The 20,884-nt window shown below is 44.5% G+C and overlaps 1 protein-coding gene across 1 annotated transcript in view; it reads left to right on the forward strand.

The window, feature by feature from the left end:
* lrriq1 (leucine-rich repeats and IQ motif containing 1) overlaps nucleotides 1–20,884 on the forward strand; it is a gene marked incomplete at both ends in the record, with an annotated part of 56,863 nt that overhangs the window by 23,716 nt on the left and 12,263 nt on the right. Inside the window, 7 exons of the mRNA XM_084168573.1 lie at nucleotides 20–212; nucleotides 962–1,087; nucleotides 1,807–1,914; nucleotides 2,559–2,692; nucleotides 2,885–2,998; nucleotides 3,187–3,275; nucleotides 3,992–4,093. Coding sequence (XP_084024699.1) covers nucleotides 20–212; nucleotides 962–1,087; nucleotides 1,807–1,914; nucleotides 2,559–2,692; nucleotides 2,885–2,998; nucleotides 3,187–3,275; nucleotides 3,992–4,093 — 866 coding nt within the window. The remainder of the gene's footprint in view (nucleotides 1–19; nucleotides 213–961; nucleotides 1,088–1,806; nucleotides 1,915–2,558; nucleotides 2,693–2,884; nucleotides 2,999–3,186; nucleotides 3,276–3,991; nucleotides 4,094–20,884) is intronic.

Raw genomic sequence — 20,884 nt, forward strand, 5'->3', positions numbered from 1 at the left:
GTGTCATTTTTCGGAGCAGCATGGCAGCTGTGTTGATCCAACGCCACTGGAGAGGACACAGAGGACGTCAGAGGATCCAGCTGTGTCCACCTCCAGGAGAGGGGCAAGAAGGAAGAAGAGGAAGAGAGAGGGGAAGAGGAGACACAGGACCCAGCCATACTGGGTCAGAGCAGAGCCGTCTGGAACCAGGTTATGCTGCAACTGCCATCCAGGTAAGCCAGGGTCACAGGAAACTGGGCTGCGAGTGACTTCCTGGAACTCTTTATCATAACTATTAGACTGGCCGTACAACAGGTTTTTCAACAGTGTCTATGGAAATACATGACTGTCTACTCAGAAATCATTGTCTTGCTTCGATCAATCCCACAAATAGATATCTTGAGTTGATCAGTTTTTATAGAAATGCAATTTCTCATTTGTCATAGTCCAGTAACATGTTTCTGAGAATATATATTTTTTATTAATAATAAAGACATCATATGTCCAGACCTTTTACGATATTGAGGCTTAATTAGGTTATCCTATGATTCAATAGATCAAACATTCTACTTGACACTTCTCCTGAAACTTCCCCTCCTCTCTCTCTCCCCTCTTCTCCTCCTCTCCCATCCCTCTCTCCCCTCTCTCTCTCTGTACTTGATGGGCCCTTGAGGAGTATTTGGCGGTGGGGGGATAAAATGATTAATCAAATTCCAGAGTTTTGCAGTAGTGGGAGTGCTGAGGATTCCAGATTCCAACACCGCTCACTTTGTGAAGTCATCCCTTTGGGAATTCTGAGGATTTAGAACCCTCGCTGGCGTTCCATTTGTCTCCTAGCGCTCAAGTCACGCAGAGTTCAAACAGCAGATCACTCAGCAATTAAACAGAGGTTAACATGTTTTATCTTCCTAATGGGATAACACACAATATTTAGCTTTGTCCGTGATTCATGGCTCTTCCTCTGGTACCTTCGTTCTTCCAGGCGGTTTGGAGAGGCTTTGCTCTGAGGAGGAGGCTGGCTGCTGCTCTGGCCCAGGCTCGGTGCTTCCACCCCAGGGATCACGAGGCCTTCGAGGAGGTGAACGTGGATGAATTTGTCTTTGATGAGGTAGGCAGTAAGTAGAAACTTCACAGACTGACTCTCTCTGGGTTGACTGGTCTGGACCTCAACCCCCTATCAACTTGACCTCGCCCCCCAGAAAAATGGAGACGGGCACGTTTCCCCTTTCCCCTAGTCCTCTCACTCATCCAATAGGCTATTCCCTGGGGATTAGGATTATTAAAGAACACTGTCCACTATACTGAGGCCAGGGGAAAGTGAAGGATTCTACATGATAAATGGCATTTTAGCTATTCTTTCGTCATCCACAGGTTCACTTGCCCCCTGTCCTCTCCAAATGCCATCCACTTGAGAATGTGTCTATGTACAGTGTGTGTGTGTGTGTGTGTGTGTGTTCGTTTGCGTGCGTGCGTGTGCTCATCTCAAACATTTAAACAAAACAAAACCTCTTATCACATGATGATCTGCTCTTTACATTTTACATTTTAGTCATTTAGCAGACGCTCTTATCCAGAGCGACTTACAGTTAGTGAGTGCATACATTTTCATACTGGCCCCCGTGGGAAACGAACCCACAACCCTGGCGTTGCAAGCGCCATGCTTTACCAACTGAGCTACAGGGGACTAACACACTTTACTTTGAAGAAGTCACTTCTCCTCACCACCAAACCCTTGGAGGGAATAGAAAAACATTGATGCCCTGTACTGTAGTCTGTCGTTTCACACTGAAGGTGATTCTCATCTCACCTCCTTTGGCTTGTAAACAGACGGCCCTGGAGAGAGACTGGATGATGACCTCTCTGCTGTCTGACGACTCACCTCCAAAAACCCTCCATCATTCTCCTCCATTCCCAGACCAGCTGCTTGGTCCAAAGGTAACACACAGCGCTGAACCCCCCCACCCCCCCCACCCTTTTAGGAGGCCTGAAATACCCTATGCATCAGCAGATGTCATTTTTCACATGAGCCAGGGCCCTTTTTCTTTCCTTAGTTATCTCTCCCTGGCTCTTTGCTTTGGATGAGCGTTGCAGGCAGGACTCTATATCACGGTAGCTAACTGCTCTGCCTGGCGCTAACTGATGGGTGGCAGCTGCTGCCACTGCCAGGCAGACCTTCATGTTTTAACACAAGCTAACGTGATCTCCAAAGAGGTGGATAAACAATTTACCACTTCGACATAGAGGAGGGAGAGGTTTTTAAAATGTCACTAAGCTACTTAAGCTGTAACTTTGACTTTAGGGTCTTCAGGGAATGGAAATGCTGAATGTCAATGTTCACTGTAATTCCTTTCCTTATTTGGATCATTTAGAAAAGAGCATTGCAAACTTCTGGAAGGTTGTGTTTTAGGTGGTCTTGCACCCACAGTGCCAGGGTCAACAATAGTCTGTTCTTCCATGATTAGCTGACTATTACTCCTATTGCCATTACAAAACATTAAGAACACCTGAACACTTTTCTTGTTTGATATAATGCTACAGTACATGATAACAATCTTCTGTCTTCTGACTGTGTATTTCAGCGTCCTCTGAATCTTCCAGATGCCAACCAGCAGACCAGTCCACCTGTGCTTCTGTGGAAGCCCAAGCAGGCCTGGATGGGTGGGGAGAGAGCAGAGCCTGCTGAGCAGAGAGTTTCCCCTGACAGCATCAGCAGGTAGGAAACTGATGGAGCTGTCATGGCTGACACATTTTCATCTAGGTAGTTCTCACAAAGCAAACATGGATGCCACAAGTGGTGGCTTGCTTCCTTACTAATCACCAATCAAAGTACCTTCATAAACTATTGTTTCCAAATAGGATCACCATTGATGATTGATAGTGTGTTTTTCCCCCCAATTTATTTCAGAACGAAATCTCCTGACTCTGCGTCAGTGCTCAGTGGTCTTTCTGAGAGATCTCCTGCCTCTGCGTCAGTGCTCAGTGGTCTTTCGGAGAGATCAGAGAAGATTCTGGAGGAGTGGTAAGTAGAGTTACGAAGAGTGGGAATATTTTGGGTACATTTCTGCCAAATTCAGAACAAAATCTCCAACTTTGTCCTGTATGCTGTACCCTAATGGGACAAAATATGTTTGTCACTGTCAGTGTGTGAGTGTTGTAGTGAGGATGTTTTAGATTCAGCGTGTGACATGTGTGTCATTGTCTCCCTAGGGGGTTCAGAGACAGCCACACTGCTCTGATGATGCTGAAGAGAGCTCAGAAGATGAAGTCCAAGAAGCAGAGGCAGAGAAAACTATTGGGTCTGCAGAAATCAGTTGAAGTTGATTTACATTTGGAGACTATTTACTATTTACAGATATTCAACTGGCTTGAGCAACTATTACTGAACCAAAACCCCCAGAACCCTACCTTGTCTAGGCTCTCCTTCCTCCTCTATTTCCATTCATCTCCTCTTTTTCTTTTTGAAACTATATTGCCACGCTAGCAGCATTGAGCCGTTCCTTCTTGTGTATGTTAATCAGCCGTAACAGACAGCAGAGGTAACAGAGGTCTGGCCCTGTCATCTCCTATTGGCCCCAGTCAGAGAGCCCTTACAGGAAACAGCCATTAACCAAACCAACCGGGTGGCTTTCCCTTCCCTTAGTTCCAACCAACCAGACGCTCTCTCCGAGCCGTCGTCCCAGAGACGGTTTTCATTAGTCTGCATGGGTTACCGCGACTACAGTCCAAAACACCGGTCGGTAGTCGTGCCACGTTCGTGTAGACTAGACAGACAGTGACGCTGGTCGTTGATCAGGATTGTTAGAGCATGACTGTACAGTACCAGAGCGCTAGATCCAGTAATCTCTGTCTGCCACACAGGCCTGTGTCAACTGTCATCTGCCCAAGTAGTGAATGCATAGTGTTAGGCTCTCTGCGTGTCATGAAGGGTCTCTCTGCTGTGAGTTTCTCCAGGACCCAAAGGTTCTTGTCTGGATGCTGTGGGTTTAATGTTAGTCTCTCTCTCTCTCTCTAGACACAACTGTACGCCTGGCCCTTTTCAGGAACCATAGCAACCAGCATGCCCCTATGGAAGCACCAAAGAAGCCCTCTCCAGAGAGGAGCGACTACATTAAAGGTAGGACTCAGACAACACTAGACACTACAGTAATGTAGCCTTATCACATTACTGAGCTGAGGCAAACCAAGCCCAGCCAACTGTACTGTGTATTGCCATGCATTTAGGCTACCTCATTAACCTTACATTTTTACATTTACGTCATTTAGCAGACGCTCTTATCCAGAGCAACTTACAGTTAGTGAGTGCATACATTTTCATACTGGCCCCCCCGTGGGAATCGAACCCACAACCCTGGCGTTGCAAGCGCCATGCTCTACCAACTGAGCCAATGAGATGGTAACAATTTGACGTTTTATTCGGATCAACATTTACGTGATGCAGCATACTTCAATCCCCCACAAATGTATACTGCAGCTCATAGAGCCATGCTTATGTATGCACGTGTTTTAGTGCTTTCAATATGAGCTGTTTACTATCTAGAGGAAGTAAGTACCACTGCTGCCTGCATTAAATAGAAACGCTTAGAGATTATGGACCGGCGACGAAATTAAAGGCACATGAATGGTCGTAAATAGTGGGACATGAAGTAGTTTGGGATGACGGATGATAAACAAGATGATTGTGTTTCAGCAGGTCTTTGTAGATGACTTGAAGTGTGAAATTGAGTTAAGTACTGGGGAGGTAGGGCTCTGAGGGGTTCCAGACTGAACAAACTGAAGGCCTCTTGTCTTAGACATAAATAGTATTGTGGGGGGTAGTAGTAGTGTCTTGGTTTGGGTGAGTTGGTTTGTTGGGGTAGCGAGGATAGGTGGGTGAGTTGGTTTGTTGGGGTTGCGAGGCTAGGTGGGTGAGTTGGTTTGTTGGGGTAGCGAGGATACGTGGGTGAGTTGGTTTGTTGGGGTTGCGAGGATAGGTGGGTGAGTTGGTTTGTTGGGGTAGCGAGGATAGGTGGGTGAGTTGGTTTGTTGGGGTAGCGAGGATAGGTGGGTGAGTTGGTTTGTTGGGGTTGCGAGGATAGGTGGGTGAGTTGGTTTGTTGGGGTTGCGAGGCTAGGTGGGTGAGTTGGTTTGTTGGGGTTGCGAGGCTAGGTGGGTGAGTTGGTTTGTTGGGGTTGCGAGGCTAGGTGGGTGAGTTGGTTTGTTGGGGTTGCGAGGATAGGTGGGTGAGTTGGTTTGTTGGGGTTGCGAGGCTAGGTGGGTGAGTTGGTTTGTTGGGGTAGCGAGGATAGGTGGGTGAGTTGGTTTGTTGGGGTAGCGAGGATAGGTGGGTGAGTTGGTTTGTTGGGGTAGCGAGGATAGGTGGGTGAGTTGGTTTGTTGGGGTTGCGAGGATAGGTGGTTGGGGTGGGGTTAGTGGGTTGGTGGTAAGTGGGTTGAGAAGAAAAGGTGCTGGTAAAAAGTATGGAGAAAAGTGGTTAGTGGGGGGGGGAATGGACTAGACTCTGTATGTACTTCTCTCTCCCTCCATGCACCATCTGCCCACACAGACCAGACCAATACACTTTAACAATACAGATAGGTCCAAAAAGAGAGAGGGGAAATATTTTCTCCTCCTTTCATGAAAACACTTTGCGGCGGCTCCCCGGCCCTGCTCCCCTCTCTCCGGGTATGTAAGCCGATACCCATTTCAAGTGGGTTACTCATGTCCAGCACATCCACACAAAGAGCCCGGATAAAATAAACACGCCGCGTTAGATATCTCGGAAAGAATCTGTCATGGGTTTGGGGCTAATCACCTCCAGAAGGGGCTTGACTCAAAGCCTGAAACGTTAGCCCCTGCCGGGGAGCTCCGGCTGGGCTGGCTGGCTGAGCCCGGGGCGCTAGCTGGGGATGGGGATGGATCTGAGGGGGTGCCTTCCACAGGTCAGCACCAGGGGAGGCAGAGGAGAGGGGAGGCAACCCAGCCCAGCCTGCCGATGGAGAGAGACCCAGAAACCCCACAGACCTAGAGCCAGACCCCGGCCAGCACGCCTCTACGCCAGCCGCCCAACAGCCCAGGCCCCTGTAAAAAGGCAGCGGGAGCTGCTCCAGTCAAGAACCCCAGTGGGTTTGGGTTACGCTTTTTACAGGGTTCCCCTCATTCAGATCAGAAACCCAATGAGGAGGGGGACGGGGAGGAGGTCGGAAGAAGGAGTCAACTCCCGAGTCCAAGGCTGTGTTTGAAATGGCCCCCTATTTCCTATATAGTGCACTACTTTTGACTTTTAACCAGGGCCCCAGAAAATTTTGTAGCAGTGGGGGGGAAAAGGTCATGGGGGGGTGGCTTCCCTCTCACCCTTGTTTTGGGTGTCCGAGGTCCCTTCCGGATAATTGTTATGTAGATGGACTGAGAATCTCAGTTCTGGTGACCTTTTTTTAAAGGATTCTACTAAAAAATGTATGAAAATAAAATTATGCTGACACCATTTAAAATATAATTTCTACCTCCATAAATGAGCCCAATAACATATTGGTAAAATGATTTGCTACATTTAGCCCCACTCTCCCCTATGCAATCACAGTGAATTGCGGAGCTGTAACATGCTTAACCATGCCCCTACAAAACAATCTGGGTTTAAGCTAGAGATACAGTGAGAGAAAAAAGTATTTGATCCCCTGCTGATTTTGTACGTTTGCCCACTGACAAAGAAATGATCAGTCTATAATTTTAATGGTAGGTTTATTTGAACAGTGAGAGACAGAATAACAACAAAAAAATCCAGAAAAACGCATGTCAAAAATGTTATAAATTGATTTGCATTTTAATGAGGGAAATAAGTATTTGACCCCCTCTGAATCAGAAAGAGTTCTGGCTCCCAGGTGTCTTTTATACAGGTAACGAGCTGAGATTAGGAGCCGACTCTTAAAGGGAGTGCTCCTAATCTCAGCTTGTTACCTGTATAAAAGACACCTGTCCACAGAAGCAATCAATCAATCAGATTCCAAACTCTCCACCATGGCCAAGACCAAAGAGCTCTCCAAGGATGTCAGGGACAAGATTGTAGACCTACACAAGGCTGGAATGGGCTACAAGACCATCGCCAAGCAGCTTGGTGAGAAGGTGACAACAGTTGGTGCGATTATTTGCAAATGGAAGTAACACAAAATAACTGTCAATCTCCCTCGGCCTGGGGCTCCATGCAAGATCTCACCTCGTGGAGTTGCAATGATCATGAGAACGGTGAGGAATCAGCCCAGAACTACACAGGAGGATCTTGTCAATGATCTCAAGGCAGCTGGGACCATAGTCACCAAGAAAACAATTGGTAACGCACTACGCGGTGAAGGACTGAAATCCTGCAGCGCCCGCAAGGTCCCCCTGCTCAAGAAAGCACATATACAGGCCCGTCTGAAGTTTGCCAATGAACATCTGAATGATTTAGAGGAGAACTGGGTGAAAGTGTTGTGGTCAGATGAGACCAAAATGGAGCTCTTTGGCATCAACTCAACTCGCCGTGTTTGGAGGAGGAGGAATACTGCCTATGACCCCAAGAACACCATCCCCACTGTCAAACATGGAGGTGGAAACATTATGCTTTGGGGGTGTTTTTCTGCTAAGGGGACATGACAACTTCACCGCATCAAAGGGACGATAGACGGGGCCATGTACCGTCAAATCTTGGGTGAGAACCTCCTTCCCTCAGCCAGGGCATTGAAAATGGGTCGTGGATGGGTATTCCAGCATGACAATGACCCAAAACACACGGCTAAGGCAACAAAGGAGTGGCTCAAGAAGAAGCACATTAAGGTCCTGGAGTGACCTAGCCAGTCTCCAGACCTTAATCCCATAGAAAATCTGTGGAGGGAGCTGAAAGTTCGAGTTGCCAAATGTCAGCCTCGAAACCTTAATGACTTGGAGAAGATCTGCAAAGAGGAGTGGGACAAAATCCCTCCTGAGATGTGTGCAAACCTGGTGGCCAACTACAAGAAACATCTGACCTCTGTGATTGCCAACAAGGGTTTTGCCACCAAGTACTAAGTCATGTTTTGCAGAGGGGTCAAATACTTATTTCCCTCATTAAAATGCAAATCAATTTATAACATTTTTTACATGCGTTTTTCTGGATTTTTTTGTTGTTATTCTGTCTCTCACTGTTCAAATAAACCTACCATTAAAATTATAGACTAATCATTTCTTTGTCAGTGGGCAAACGTACAAAATCAGCAGGGGAACAAATACTTTTTTCCCTCACTGTATCTGTTTTTTTGCATGGCCTGTGTCTCAATCCAACGCATCCGCCTATGGTGGCCTCCCGCATCTGCTGTGGAAAGTGGCTGAGCTACAGCGGTGTTTGTCAGACCGTGAGACATCCCAAAAATTGGTATTTTTACGAAAACGTCTGAACCCCCACAAGCCCCACAAGACTCGTCTGAAGTTGGTATCGTCGATGTGCCAACTTCTGTTTGTAGCTTCCGAAACTAATGTGAGCCCACTGTGGAAAGGGGAGATTCTCACGAACACGATGGTGTTCTCCGTTTTGCCCCACAAGTGTCACGGGACTCGTCTGAAGGCAACCTGTACTGGCTTAAAAAATGAATGGCAGTATGGTGGTAGTTTTGTGCCTACCCAAAACATTAATAATGATAACGACAGGCCATCATTACTTTAAGACATGAAGGTAAGTCACTATGGAAAATGTCAAGAACTTTAAACGTTTCTTCAAGTGCAGTCGCAAAAACCATCAAGCGCTATGATGAAACTGGCTCTCATGAGGACCGCCACAGGAATGGAAGACCCAGAGTTACCTCTGCTGCAAAGGATAAGTTCATTAGAGTTACCAGCCTCAGAAATTGCAGCCCAAATAAATGCACCACAGAGTTCAAGTCACAGACACATCACAACATCAACTGTTCAGCGGGGACTGTGTGAATCAGGCCTTCCTTCATGGTCGAATTGCTGCAAAGAAACCACTACTAAAGGACACCAATAAGAAGAAGAGACCTGCTTGGGCCAAGAAACATGAGCAATGGACATTAGACTGGTGGAAATGTGTCCTTTGGTCTGGAGTCCAAATTTGAGATTTTTTTTCCAACCGCCGTGTCTTTTTGAGATGCGGTGTGGGTGAACGGATGATCTCTGCACGTGTATTTCCTACCGTAATGCATGGAGGAGGAGGTGTTATGTTGTGGGGGTGCTTTGCTGGTGACACTGGCTGTGATTTATTTAGAATTCAAGGCACACTTAACCAGCATGGCTACCACAGCATTATGCAGCGATACGCCATTCCATTTGGTTTGGGCTTAGTGGGACTATCATTTGTTTTTCAACAGGACAATGACCCAACACACCTCCAGGCTGTGTAAGGGCTATTTTACCAAGAAGGAGAGTGATGGATTGCTGCATCAGATGACCTGGCCTCCACAATCCCCCGACCTCAACCCAATTGAGATGGTTTGGGATGAGTCGGACGGCAGAGTGAAGGAAAAGCAGCCAACAAGTGCTCAGCATATGTGGGAACTCCTTCAAGACTGTTGGAAAAGCATTCCAGGTGAAGCTGGTTGAGAGAATGCCAAGAGTGTGCAAAGCTGTCATCAAGGCAAAGGGTGGCTATTTGAAGAATCTCAAATATAAAATATAATTTGATTTGTTTAACACTTTTCTTTGGTTACTACATGATTCCATATGTGTTATTTCATAGTTTTGATGTCTTCACTATTATTCTACAATGTAGAAAATAGTCAAAATAAAGAAAAACCCTTGAATGATTAGGTGTATCCAAACGTTTGACTGGTACTGTGTATATATATATATTACCTGAGCTTTCTTATATCTTCTAGATATAGGACAGATATTATCCTTTTTTGGCCATTTATGAATGTGTTATTCAATGCATTTCTGTGGGCTATAGTAGTTAAGGCCAAATTCAATATGTTATAAAAATATATATATACCTAGGGTCCTAGAATTCAAAATCAAATAGCTAAATGATCCATGGTATGACCATCTTAAAACAATTTCATATGTCAGCTTAGACTCTTAAGAATTAAAATGGTGCAGTTCGCACATATTTAGGAGTTGAGAAGTAAATAAAGTAGGAATGGAAAGTAGGAATGGAACGCTGGGATCCTCCTCTTTTTAACAAAGGCCATTAAAACTGTTGTTTTTCCAGCGAATGCAAGAATTGTTGTGCATTGACTGCTTGTCAGAATGCATGTCCCTATGGCACTCCTAACATGAATGCGCCTTCAAATAAATAATTTTCTCACATAGGCTAAAACACACAACAACAAGCCAACTAGGTAAATAGATCAACTATTCTACTATGGGGTAGTCAGATTTTTATATTCATTACTAGTTTTGTTTGCAGAGGAAACGTAAATGTGGACTGTTCTCGCAATTTCAAAGTGCACCTCGGCAGAAATGTATTTTCCTGTTCCATATTTTTTTGCTGTAGTGGCAATGATTTTGCCGTGGCGCAGTGCCACATATAAATGACTGCAGCGGAAACACTGGTGTAGTGAATAGCGTGCCATTTCGGACGCACCCCAAGTCACTGACCTACATTTTTTTGTCATTTAGCAGACGCTCTTATCCAGAGCGACTTAGTTAGTGAGTGCATACATATATTTTATATTTTTTTCATACTGATGTGTTGTGCTCTGCTTCTGCAAGGCAGAGCCTGTTTGATGAATGATCAGGACCTGGGAGGAGGAAAGTTACTGGGAACAATAGTGGAAAAATGGTTGTAATGCAATAGGTAGTTAGGGTTTGGATGGACTGGGGGTGTGCGTTATAGCTGCATGTTAGCTCGGTCTTATCCAAAGTTCTGACACGCTTGACGGGGAATTTAGCATCAGGGTGAAGGAATCCTGAAATAATTCACCTGCACTTCAAAATATACAGAAATGATGCGGTAACGATGTCATATTTAACATTACTTCAGCCTAACCGTTTAGTAACTTGTTTATTGGGTGTGTACCTGACTGTTACCTCAGTGATTGAAGTTACCACATCAAGCTCTCATAATGAACAATTAGATGGAAGAAGTAACCTATTAGCTTGAACTTTTATATCTCTTTGTTTTCATTGTAGATTTGATACGGTTTGATATGGATAAATAACACAGACTTAAGTGATAAGCATTGGTGTTTTAGTTTCACCAATCACAATAATATAATTCTGAATATGTAAACAACACAATTGAACGAACGAACCAAGCGAACGGCTCCTACATGCTTGACTTACCCAGAATCCCTCTGAACTGCTATGAACTAACAACATGGACGATGGAAACAGTGCTGTTGTTACATGGACGGAAATAACATCCTACATTTTCACTTTATGGGAATTGGCAATGCAAATTTGGGTTGAAATGTTAAATCCAAAATAGTATTATATTGGGAAAACATGAAAAAATGTCACGGCTAAAATACAACATTTGCAAAGTTATACTTTGTATGGAAATAGTGCAAGCATGTAGCTAATGTTGAGTCAGTGCGCCATTGGAATTCATTGTTGCTTGATTTATAGCATGAATGAAGCATGAACTGAATCTCTCCATATCAAACGGTCTTATTTCACACCATAGCGTTCCAGTGTATTATGTCAGAGAGAGTTTGATCTGCGTGAATTGGAGCAGGCCAGGAGCCAGCCCAGCCGTCTCACGTTCCTTCATAAAGTTATTATCATAGTGCCTGTGGTGTGTGTGTGTGTGTGTGTGTGTGTGTGTGGCCCGCGCCGCCTGCCTGTTGACCGCTGGGTGACCATGTGTGGTTTGCTCTCTTGAGGTGAAGGCTTCACCCCTGGGCGAAGGAAAGTAGGAGACAGGCCCTATGATAAAAGCTGACCTCCTCTCCTCCTTTAAGTCTGGCGCTGGATCTCACAACGGCATATCCCCATAGGGTCATCTCCACCACAGGGCAGGGCAGGAGGCAGCACTGGAGAGAGAGAGAGAGAGGGAGGGAGAGCGAGGGGGAAGGGATAGAAAGAGGGAGGGAGAGAGATAAGCTCATATTGGCTTCTGGTGAAATCTATGAAGATCCCATGAGGCTAGTTTAGCCAACAAGATCTCATGGTTTTACCAATTTCACTAAAGATTCTGACGTTTAGCCATGTTTCTCCAAATGTCAAATTTCGAAGTTGCTACAAACGTCACATTTCTAAGGGTTTTTGACACCCTTGATTCCTCCTCCTGCTCAGTATCGTTCCATTTCTCCAAATGTCAAATCTTGATATAATAATAATAATAATAATAATAATATGCCATTTAGCAGACGCTTTTATCCAAAGCGACTTACAGATATGTTTTTAAGTTAAGGGTTAAGGTTTGGTATATGGTTAAAACATTACGTTTACGCATTAATTCTGAATGGTAAAGTTAAGGGTTAAGGTTTGGGATAGGGAGAACCCCCCCCAAAAAATGTCTACCACTAGTATTGAACACGTGACCTTCGGATCCAGAGCCATGGGATTACAACCATCCACCGCCCCTGTCCACAACCCCCTAGCAAAACCCAAGCCAACTTGATGGTAATAGTGCTCACTGTTGCCCCTAGTGGCCGGTTTTGAAGGCATCCCCGAAGTCCTCAGGACATGGATAGACGTCCAACTTCGAAGTCAATCTTGAATGATCTCTCTGAGTTTAGCTGTCTGATTTTAGCTGTCTTTGTCCTCTAAAATGTCTCAAGTATTCCTTTGTTTTTATGTACAGTATCTTTATCCCCGTCGGCAAGCCTCAGAATACCACTGATGCTTTATACTTACAATTGCTCACGATCCTGACTGTACTAAGTTACTGGGAGCTGTAGCTTTGCATGAGTTGTACAGTGGGGAGAACAAGTATTTGATACACTGCCGATTTTGCAGGTTTTCCTACTTACAAAGCATGTAGAGGTCTGTGATTTTAATCATAGGTACACTTCAACTGTGAGAGACGGAATCTAAAACAAAAATCCAGAAAATCACATTGTATGATTTTTAAGTAATTAATTTGCATTTTATTGCATGACATAAGTATTTGATACATCAGAAAAGCAGAACTTAATATTTGGTACAGAAACCTTTGTTTGCAATTACAGAGATCATACGTTTCCTGTAGGTCTTGACCAGGTTTGCACACACTGCAGCAGGGATTTTGGCCCACTCCTCCATACAGACCTTCTCCAGATCCTTCAGGTTTCGGGGCTGTCGCTGGGCAATACGGACTTTCAGCTCCCTCCAAAGATTTTCTATTGGGTTCAGGTCTGGAGACTGGCTAGGCCACTCCAGGACCTTGAGTTGCTTCTTACGGAGCCACTCCTTAGTTGCCCTGGCTGTGTGTTTCGGGTCGTTGTCATGCTGGAAGACCCAGCCACGACCCATCTTCAATGCTCTTACTGAGGGAAGGAGGTTGTTGGCCAAGATCTCGCGATACATGGCCCCATCCATCCTCCCCTCAATGCGGTGAAGTCGTCCTGTCCCCTTTGCAGAAAAGCATCCCCAAAGAATGATGTTTCCACCTCCATGCTTCACGGTTGGGATGGTGTTCTTGGGGTTGTACTCATCCTTCTTCTTCCTCCAAACACGGCGAGTGGAGTTTAGACCAAAAAGCTCTATTTTTGTCTTATCAAACCACATGACCTTCTCCCATTCCTCCTCTGGATCATCCAGATGGTCATTGGCAAACTTCAGACGGGCCTGGACATGCGCTGGCTTGAGCAGGGGGACCTTGCGTGCGCTGCAGGATTTTAATCCATGACGGCGTAGTGTGTTAGACCGAGGGTGATTGACCGTCATCTTGAACTTCTTCCATTTTCTAATAATTGCGCCAACAGTTGTTGCCTTCTCACCAAGCTGCTTGCCTATTGTCCAGTAGCCCATCCCAGCCTTGTGCAGGTCTACAATTTTATCCCTGATGTCCTTACACAGCTCTCTGGTCTTGGCCATTGTGGAGAGGTTGGAGTCTGTTTGATTGAGTGTGTGGACAGCTGTCTTTTATACAGGTAACGAGTTCGAACTGGTGCAGTTAATACAGGTAATGAGTGGAGAACAGGAGGGCTTCTTAAAGAAAAACTAACAGGTCTGTGAGAGCCGGAATTTTTACTCGTTGGTAGGTGATCAAATACTTATGTCATGCAATAAAATGCAAATTAATTACTTAGAAATCATACAATGTGATTTTCTGGATTTTTGTTTTAGATTCCGTCTCTCACAGTTGAAGTGTACCTATGATATAAATTACACACCTCTACATGCTTTGTAAGTAGGAAAACCTGCAAAATCGGCAGTGTATCAAATACTTGTTCTCCCCACTGTATGTAAGTAACTATCCAAATAATATACTTGAATGAATCGCTTCACAACATTTAGTTATTTGCGCCATTACTTGTGCATCGAGCTAAATTGTTATTCCCTACATACACTGTGCATGACCTTGATGTTTCTTTGTTTTGGGGGGGGGTGTAACTTGTTCTGAATTACTCTAAAGTGCCTACGACCTGCCTCTCCTTTACGACTTGGTAGCTGCAGGACGTGACCCTGACCACACCCACCTCCCCATCCAGACTGTCCAAGGCCCCCCCCTTGCAACCCCTTGAATGAGCAGATTCTCTCTCTGATATCGTAAGCCAGGGCTCTCTCCTGCCTCCCTTCTGTCCCCCTCGCCTCGATAGAGAGAGATTGGATAATGTGCTTAAAAGACCCACTTAACAGGCGTGACTCCTCCTGATGTCCTGGAGCAGGGGAACAGGACAGGGTGTGAGGGTGGGGTGAGGGGGAAGCTGAAAGGAGGGCTATGTCTGGAGCAGGACAGGGGGCTGCATGTGGGTGGGGTGAGGAAGAGAGGCGAGGGGATGGTGGAAGGAGGACTAGTATGTTTTGACACGGGGCTGGGGGTGAGGGGAAAGTGGAAGGAGGCCTAGAATGTCTTGACACAGGGGTGGGGGTGAGGGGAAGGTGGATGGAGTACTAGTATGTCTTGACACAGGGGTGAGGGGAAGGTGGAAAGAGAGCTACAGGGCCGGGGTGAGGCAGGGGGTGAGGGAAGGTGGAAAGAGAGCTACAGGGCCGGGGTGAGGCTGGGGCTGAGAGAAGGTGGAAGGAGGGCTAACTATCTGTCTGGACTGTAATTTAACACTAACCTCCCTACTCCCCTATGAGCCATTGTGCATCCTGATCCTAACAACATCATCCCATAGACTTTCCTTGAGTTTTAAGGCGTAACAATTATATATACAGTTGAAGTCGGAAGTTTACATACACTTAGGTTGGAGTCATTAAAACTCGTTTTTCAACCACTCCACACATTTCTTGTTAACAAACTAGAGTTTTGGCAAGTCGGTTAGGACATCTACTTTGTGCCTGACACAAGTAATTTTTCCAACAATTGTTTACAGACAGATTATTTCACTTATAATTCACTGTATCACAATTCCAGTGGGTCGGAAGTTTACATACACTAAGTTGACGGTGACTTTAAACAGCTTGGAAAATTCCAGAAAATGATGTCATGGCTTTAGAAGCTTCTGATAGGCTAATTGACATCATTTGAGTCAATTGGAGGTGTACCTGTGGATGTATTTCAAGGCCTACCTTCAAACTCAGTGCCTCTTTGCTTGACATCATGGGAAAATCAAAAGAAATCAGCCAAGACCTCAGAAAGAAAATTGTAGACCTCCACAAGTCTGGATCATCCTTGGGAGCAATTTCCAAACGCCTGAAGGTACCTTGTTCATATGTACAAACAATAGTACGCAAATATAAACACCATGGGACCACGCAGCCGTCATACCGCTCAGGAAGGAGACGCGTTCTGTCTCCTAGAGATTAATGTACTTTGGTGCGAAAAGTGCAAATCAATCCCAGAACAACAGCAAAGGACCTTGTGAAGATGCTGGAGGAAACAGGTACAAAAGTATCTACAGTGAGGGGAAAAAGGTATTTGATCCCCTGCTGATTTTGTACGTTTGCCCACTGACAAAGACATGATCAGTCTATACTTTTAATGGTAGGTTTATTTGAACAGTGAGAGACAGAATAACAACAACAAAATCCAGAAAAACGCATGTCAAAAATGTTATAAATTGATTTGCATTTTAATGAGGGAAATAAGTATTTGACCCCTCTGCAAAACATGACTTAGTACTTGGTGGCAAAACCCTTGTTGGCAATCACAGAGGTCATACATTTCTTGTAGTTGGCCACCAGGTTTGCACACATCTCAGGAGGGATTTTGTCCCACTCCTCTTTGCAGATCTTCTCCAAGTCATTAAGGTATCGAGGCTGATGTTTGGCAACTCGAACCTTCAGCTCCCTCCACATATTTTCTATGGGATTAAGGTCTGGAGACTGGCTAGGCCACTCCAGGACCTTAATGTGCTTCTTCTTGTGCCACTCCTTTGTTGCCTTGGCTGTGTGTTTTGGGTCATTATCATGCTGGAATAACCATCCACGACCAATTTTCAATGCCCTGGCTGAGGGAAGGAGGTTCTCACCCAAGATTTGACAGTACATGGCCCCGTCCATTGTCCCTTTTGATGCGGTGAAGTTGTCCTGTCCCCTTAGCAGAAAAACACCCCCAAAGCATAATGTTTCCACCTCCATGTTTGATGGTGGGGGTGGTGTTCTTGGGGTCAGAGGCAGCATTCCTCCTCCAAACACGGGGAGTTGAGTTGATGCCAAAGAGCTCGATTTTGGTCTCATCTCACCACAACACTTTCACCCAGTTCTCCTCTGAATCATTCAGATGTTCATTGGCAAACTTCAGACGGGCCTGTATATGTGCTTTCTTGAGCAGGGCGCTGCAGGATTTCAGTCCTTCACGGCGTAGTGTGTTACCAATTGTTTTCTTGGTGACTATGGTCCCAGCTGCCTTGAGATCATTGACAAGATCCTCCTGTGTAGTTCTGGGCTGATTCCTCACCGTTCTCATGATCATTGCAACTCCACGAGGTGAGATCTTGCATGGAGCCCCAGGCCGAGGGAGATTGACAGTTATTTTGTGTTACTTCCATTTGCGAATAATCGCACCAACTGTTGTCACCTTCTCACCAAGCTGCTTGGCGATGGTCTTGTAGCCCATTCCAGCCTTGTGTAGGTCTACAATCTTGTCCCTGACATCCTTGGAGAGAACTTTGGTCTTGGCCATGGTGGAGAGTTTGGAATCTGATTGAATGATTGCTTCTGTGGACAGGTGTCTTTTATACAGGTAACAAGCTGAGATTAGGAGCACCCCCTTTAAGAGTGTGCGCCTAATCTCAGCTCGTTACCTGTATAAAAGACACCTGGGAGCCAGAAATCTTTCTGATTGAGAGGGGGTCGAATACTTATTTCCCTCATTAAAATGCAAATCAATTTATAACATTTTTGACATGCGTTTTTCTGGATTTTTTTTTTGTTATTCTGTCTGTCACTGTTCAAATAAACCTACCATAAAAATTATTTTGTCAGTGGGCAAACGTACAAAATCAACAGGGGATCAAATACTTTTTCCCTCACTGTATATCCACAGTAAAACGAGTCCTATATCGACATAACCTGAAAGGCCGCTCAGCAAGGAAGAAGCCACTGTTCAAAACCGCCATAAAAAAGCCAGACTACGGTTTGCAACTACACATGGGGACAAAATCGTACTTTTTGGAGAAATGTCCTCTGGTCTGATGAAACAAAAATTGAACTGTTTGGCCATAATGACCATGGTTATGTTTGGAGGAAAAAGGGGGTTGCTTGCAAGCCGAAGAACACCACCCCAAACGTGAAGCACGGAGGTGGCAGCATCATGCTGTAGGGGTTATTTGCTGCAGGAGGGACTGGTGCACTTCACAAAATAGATGGCATCATGAGGAAGGAAGATTATGTGGATTTATTGAAGCAACATCTCAAGACATCAGTCAGGAAGTTAAAGCTTTGTCGCAAATGTGTCTTCCAAATGGACAATGACCCCAAGCATACTTTCAAAGTTGTGGCAAAATGGCTTAAGGACAATAAAGTCAATCCTATAGAAAATGTGTGGGCAGAACTGAAAAGGCGTGTGCGAGCAAGGAGGCCTACAAACCTTACTCAGTTACACCAGCTCTGTCAGGAGGAATGGGCCAAAATTCACCCAACTTATTGTGGGAAGCTTGTGGAAGGCTACCCAAAACGATTGACCCAAGTTAAACAATTTAAAGGCAATGCTACCAAATACTAATTAAGTGTATGTAAACTTCTGACCCACTGGGGATGTGATGAAATAAATAAAAGGTTAAATAAATCATTCTCTCTACTGTTATTCTGACATTTCACATTCTTAAAATAAAGTGGTGATCCTAACTGACTTAAGACAAGGGAATTTTTACTAGGATTAAATGTCAGGAATTGTGAAAATCTGAGCTTAAATGTATTTGCCTAAGGTGTACAGTGAGGGGAAAAAGTATTTGATCCCCTGCTGATTTTGTACGTTTGCCCACTGACAAAGAAATGATCAGTCTATAATTTTAATGGTAGGTTTATTTGAACAGTGAGAGACAGAATAACAACCAAAAAAATCCAGAAAAATGCATGTCAAAAATGTTATAAATTGATTTGCATTTTAATGAGTATTTGACCCCCTCTCAATCAGAAAGATTTCTGGCTCCCAGGTGTATTTTATACAGGTAACGAGCTGAGATTAGGAGCACACTCTTAAAGGGAGTGCTCCTAATCTCCGTTTGTTACCTGTATAAAAGACACCTGTCCACAGAAGCAATCAATCAATCAGATTCCAAACTCTCCACCATAGCCAAGACCAAAGAGCTCTCCAAGGATGTCAGGGACAAGATTGTAGACCTACACAAGGCTGGAATGGGCTACAAGACCATCGCCAAGCAGCTTGTTGAGAAGGTGACAACAGTTGGTGCGATTATTCGCAAATGGAAGAAACACAAAATAACTGTCAATCTCCCTCGGCCTGGGGCTCCATGCAAGATCTCACCTCGTGGAGTTGCAATGATCATGACAACGGTGAGGAATCAGCCCAGAACTACGCGGGAGGATCTTGTCAATGATCTCAATGCAGCTGGGACCATAGTCACCAAGAAAACAATTGGTAACACACTACGCCGTGAAGGACTGAAAATCTGCAGCGCCCGCAAGGTCCCCCTGCTCAAGAAAGCACATATACAGGCCCGTCTTAAGTTTGCCAATGAACATCTGAATGATTCAGAGGAGAACTGGGTGAAAGTGTTGTGGTCAGATGAGACCAAAATCGAACTCTTTGGCATCAACTCAACTCGCCATGTTTGGAGGAGGAGGAATGCTGCCTATGACCCCAAGAACACCATCCCCACTGTCAATGCTTTGGGGGTGTTTTTCTGCTAAGGGAACAGGACAACTTCATCGCATAAAAGGGACAATGGACGGGGCCATGTACCATCAAATCTTGGGTGAGAACCTCCTTCCCTCAGCCAGGGCATTGAAAATGGGTCGTGGATGGGTATTCCAGCATGACAATGACCCAAAACACATGGCCATGGCAACAAAGGAGTGGCTCAAGAAGAAGCACATTAAGGTCCTGGAGTGGCCTAGCCAGTCTCCAGACCTTAATCCCATAGAAAATCTGTGGAGGGAGCTGAAGGTTCGAGTTGCCAAACGTCAGGCTCGAAACCTTAATGACTTGGAGAAGATCTGCAAAGAGGAGTGGGACAAAATCCCTCCTGACGTATGCAAACCTGGTGGCCAACTACAAGAAACGTCTGACCTCTGTGATTGCCAACAAGGGTTTTGCCACCAAGTACTAAATCATGTTTTGCACAGGTGTCAAATACTTATTTCCCTCATTAAAATGCAAATCAATTTATAACATTTTTTACAAGCGCTTTTCTGGATTGTTTTGTTGTTATTCTGTCTCTCACTGTTCAAATAAACCTACCATTAAAATGATAGACTGATCATGTCTTTGTCAGTTGGCAAACGTACAAAATCTTCCGACTTCAACTGTATTTAAATAGGCAGTATATACAGTGCATTCGGAAAGTATTCAGGCCCTTTCCCCTTTTCCACATTTTGTTACGTTACAGCCTTATTCTAAAATTGATTTCATTAATTATTTTCCTCATCAATCTACACACAGGTGGACTCCAATCAAGTTGTAGAAACATCTCAAGGATGATCAATGGAAACAGGATGCACCTGAGCTCAATTTTGAGTATCGTATCAAAGGGTATGAATACTTATGTAAATAAGGTATTTCTGTTTTTTATTTTTAATACATTTGCAGAAATGTCTAACAACCTGTTTTCGCTTTGTCATTAGGGAGTATTGTGTGTAGATTGATGAGAATTGTATTTATTTAATCCATTTCAGAATAAGGCTGTAACTTAACAAAATGTGGAAAAGGGGAAGGGGTCTGAATACTTTCCGAATGCACTGTACTATCTGATAAAAAAACTATGTTTTTGGAGAAAAATAAATAAAACGGTTTAATCCTTGTAAATTATATCATAAATAGGACTGGTGGAGTTATGTCACACATGCAGCTAACAAAAATATATGGAAATGTCTGCTCTACTCAAAATTATAACCAGCTAATTGCAGCATTATCGCAAAAATGGAAGAGGCAAGTGGAAGGGGGAGAAAGTAAGGAACTTGTCTGTCGGCCCTGCATTAAAGACCAAAATTGGTTAAAGAAAATTGTGATAAATAAAAAAGTATACCAGTTTCATTTACGGACCAAGAAATTGACAGCTGTGCCATACATATTGCAAAATAGTTGGGAAGAGATTTTCAATGTACCGATGAACTGATACACAAAACGACGCTGGATTCAAAACTTAGAGTTTTTCAATTTAAATTATTATGCAAAATTCTTGCAACCAATATGTATGTTTTACAGTGGGGGAAAAAAGTATTTAGTCAGCCACCAATTGTGCAAGTTCTCCCACTTAAAAAGATGAGAGAGGCCTGTAATTTTCATCATAGGTACACGTCAACTATGACA

This window comes from Coregonus lavaretus (genome assembly GCF_964263955.1).
Source record: "Coregonus lavaretus genome assembly, chromosome: 9".
NCBI classification, from domain to species: domain Eukaryota; kingdom Metazoa; phylum Chordata; class Actinopteri; order Salmoniformes; family Salmonidae; genus Coregonus; species Coregonus lavaretus.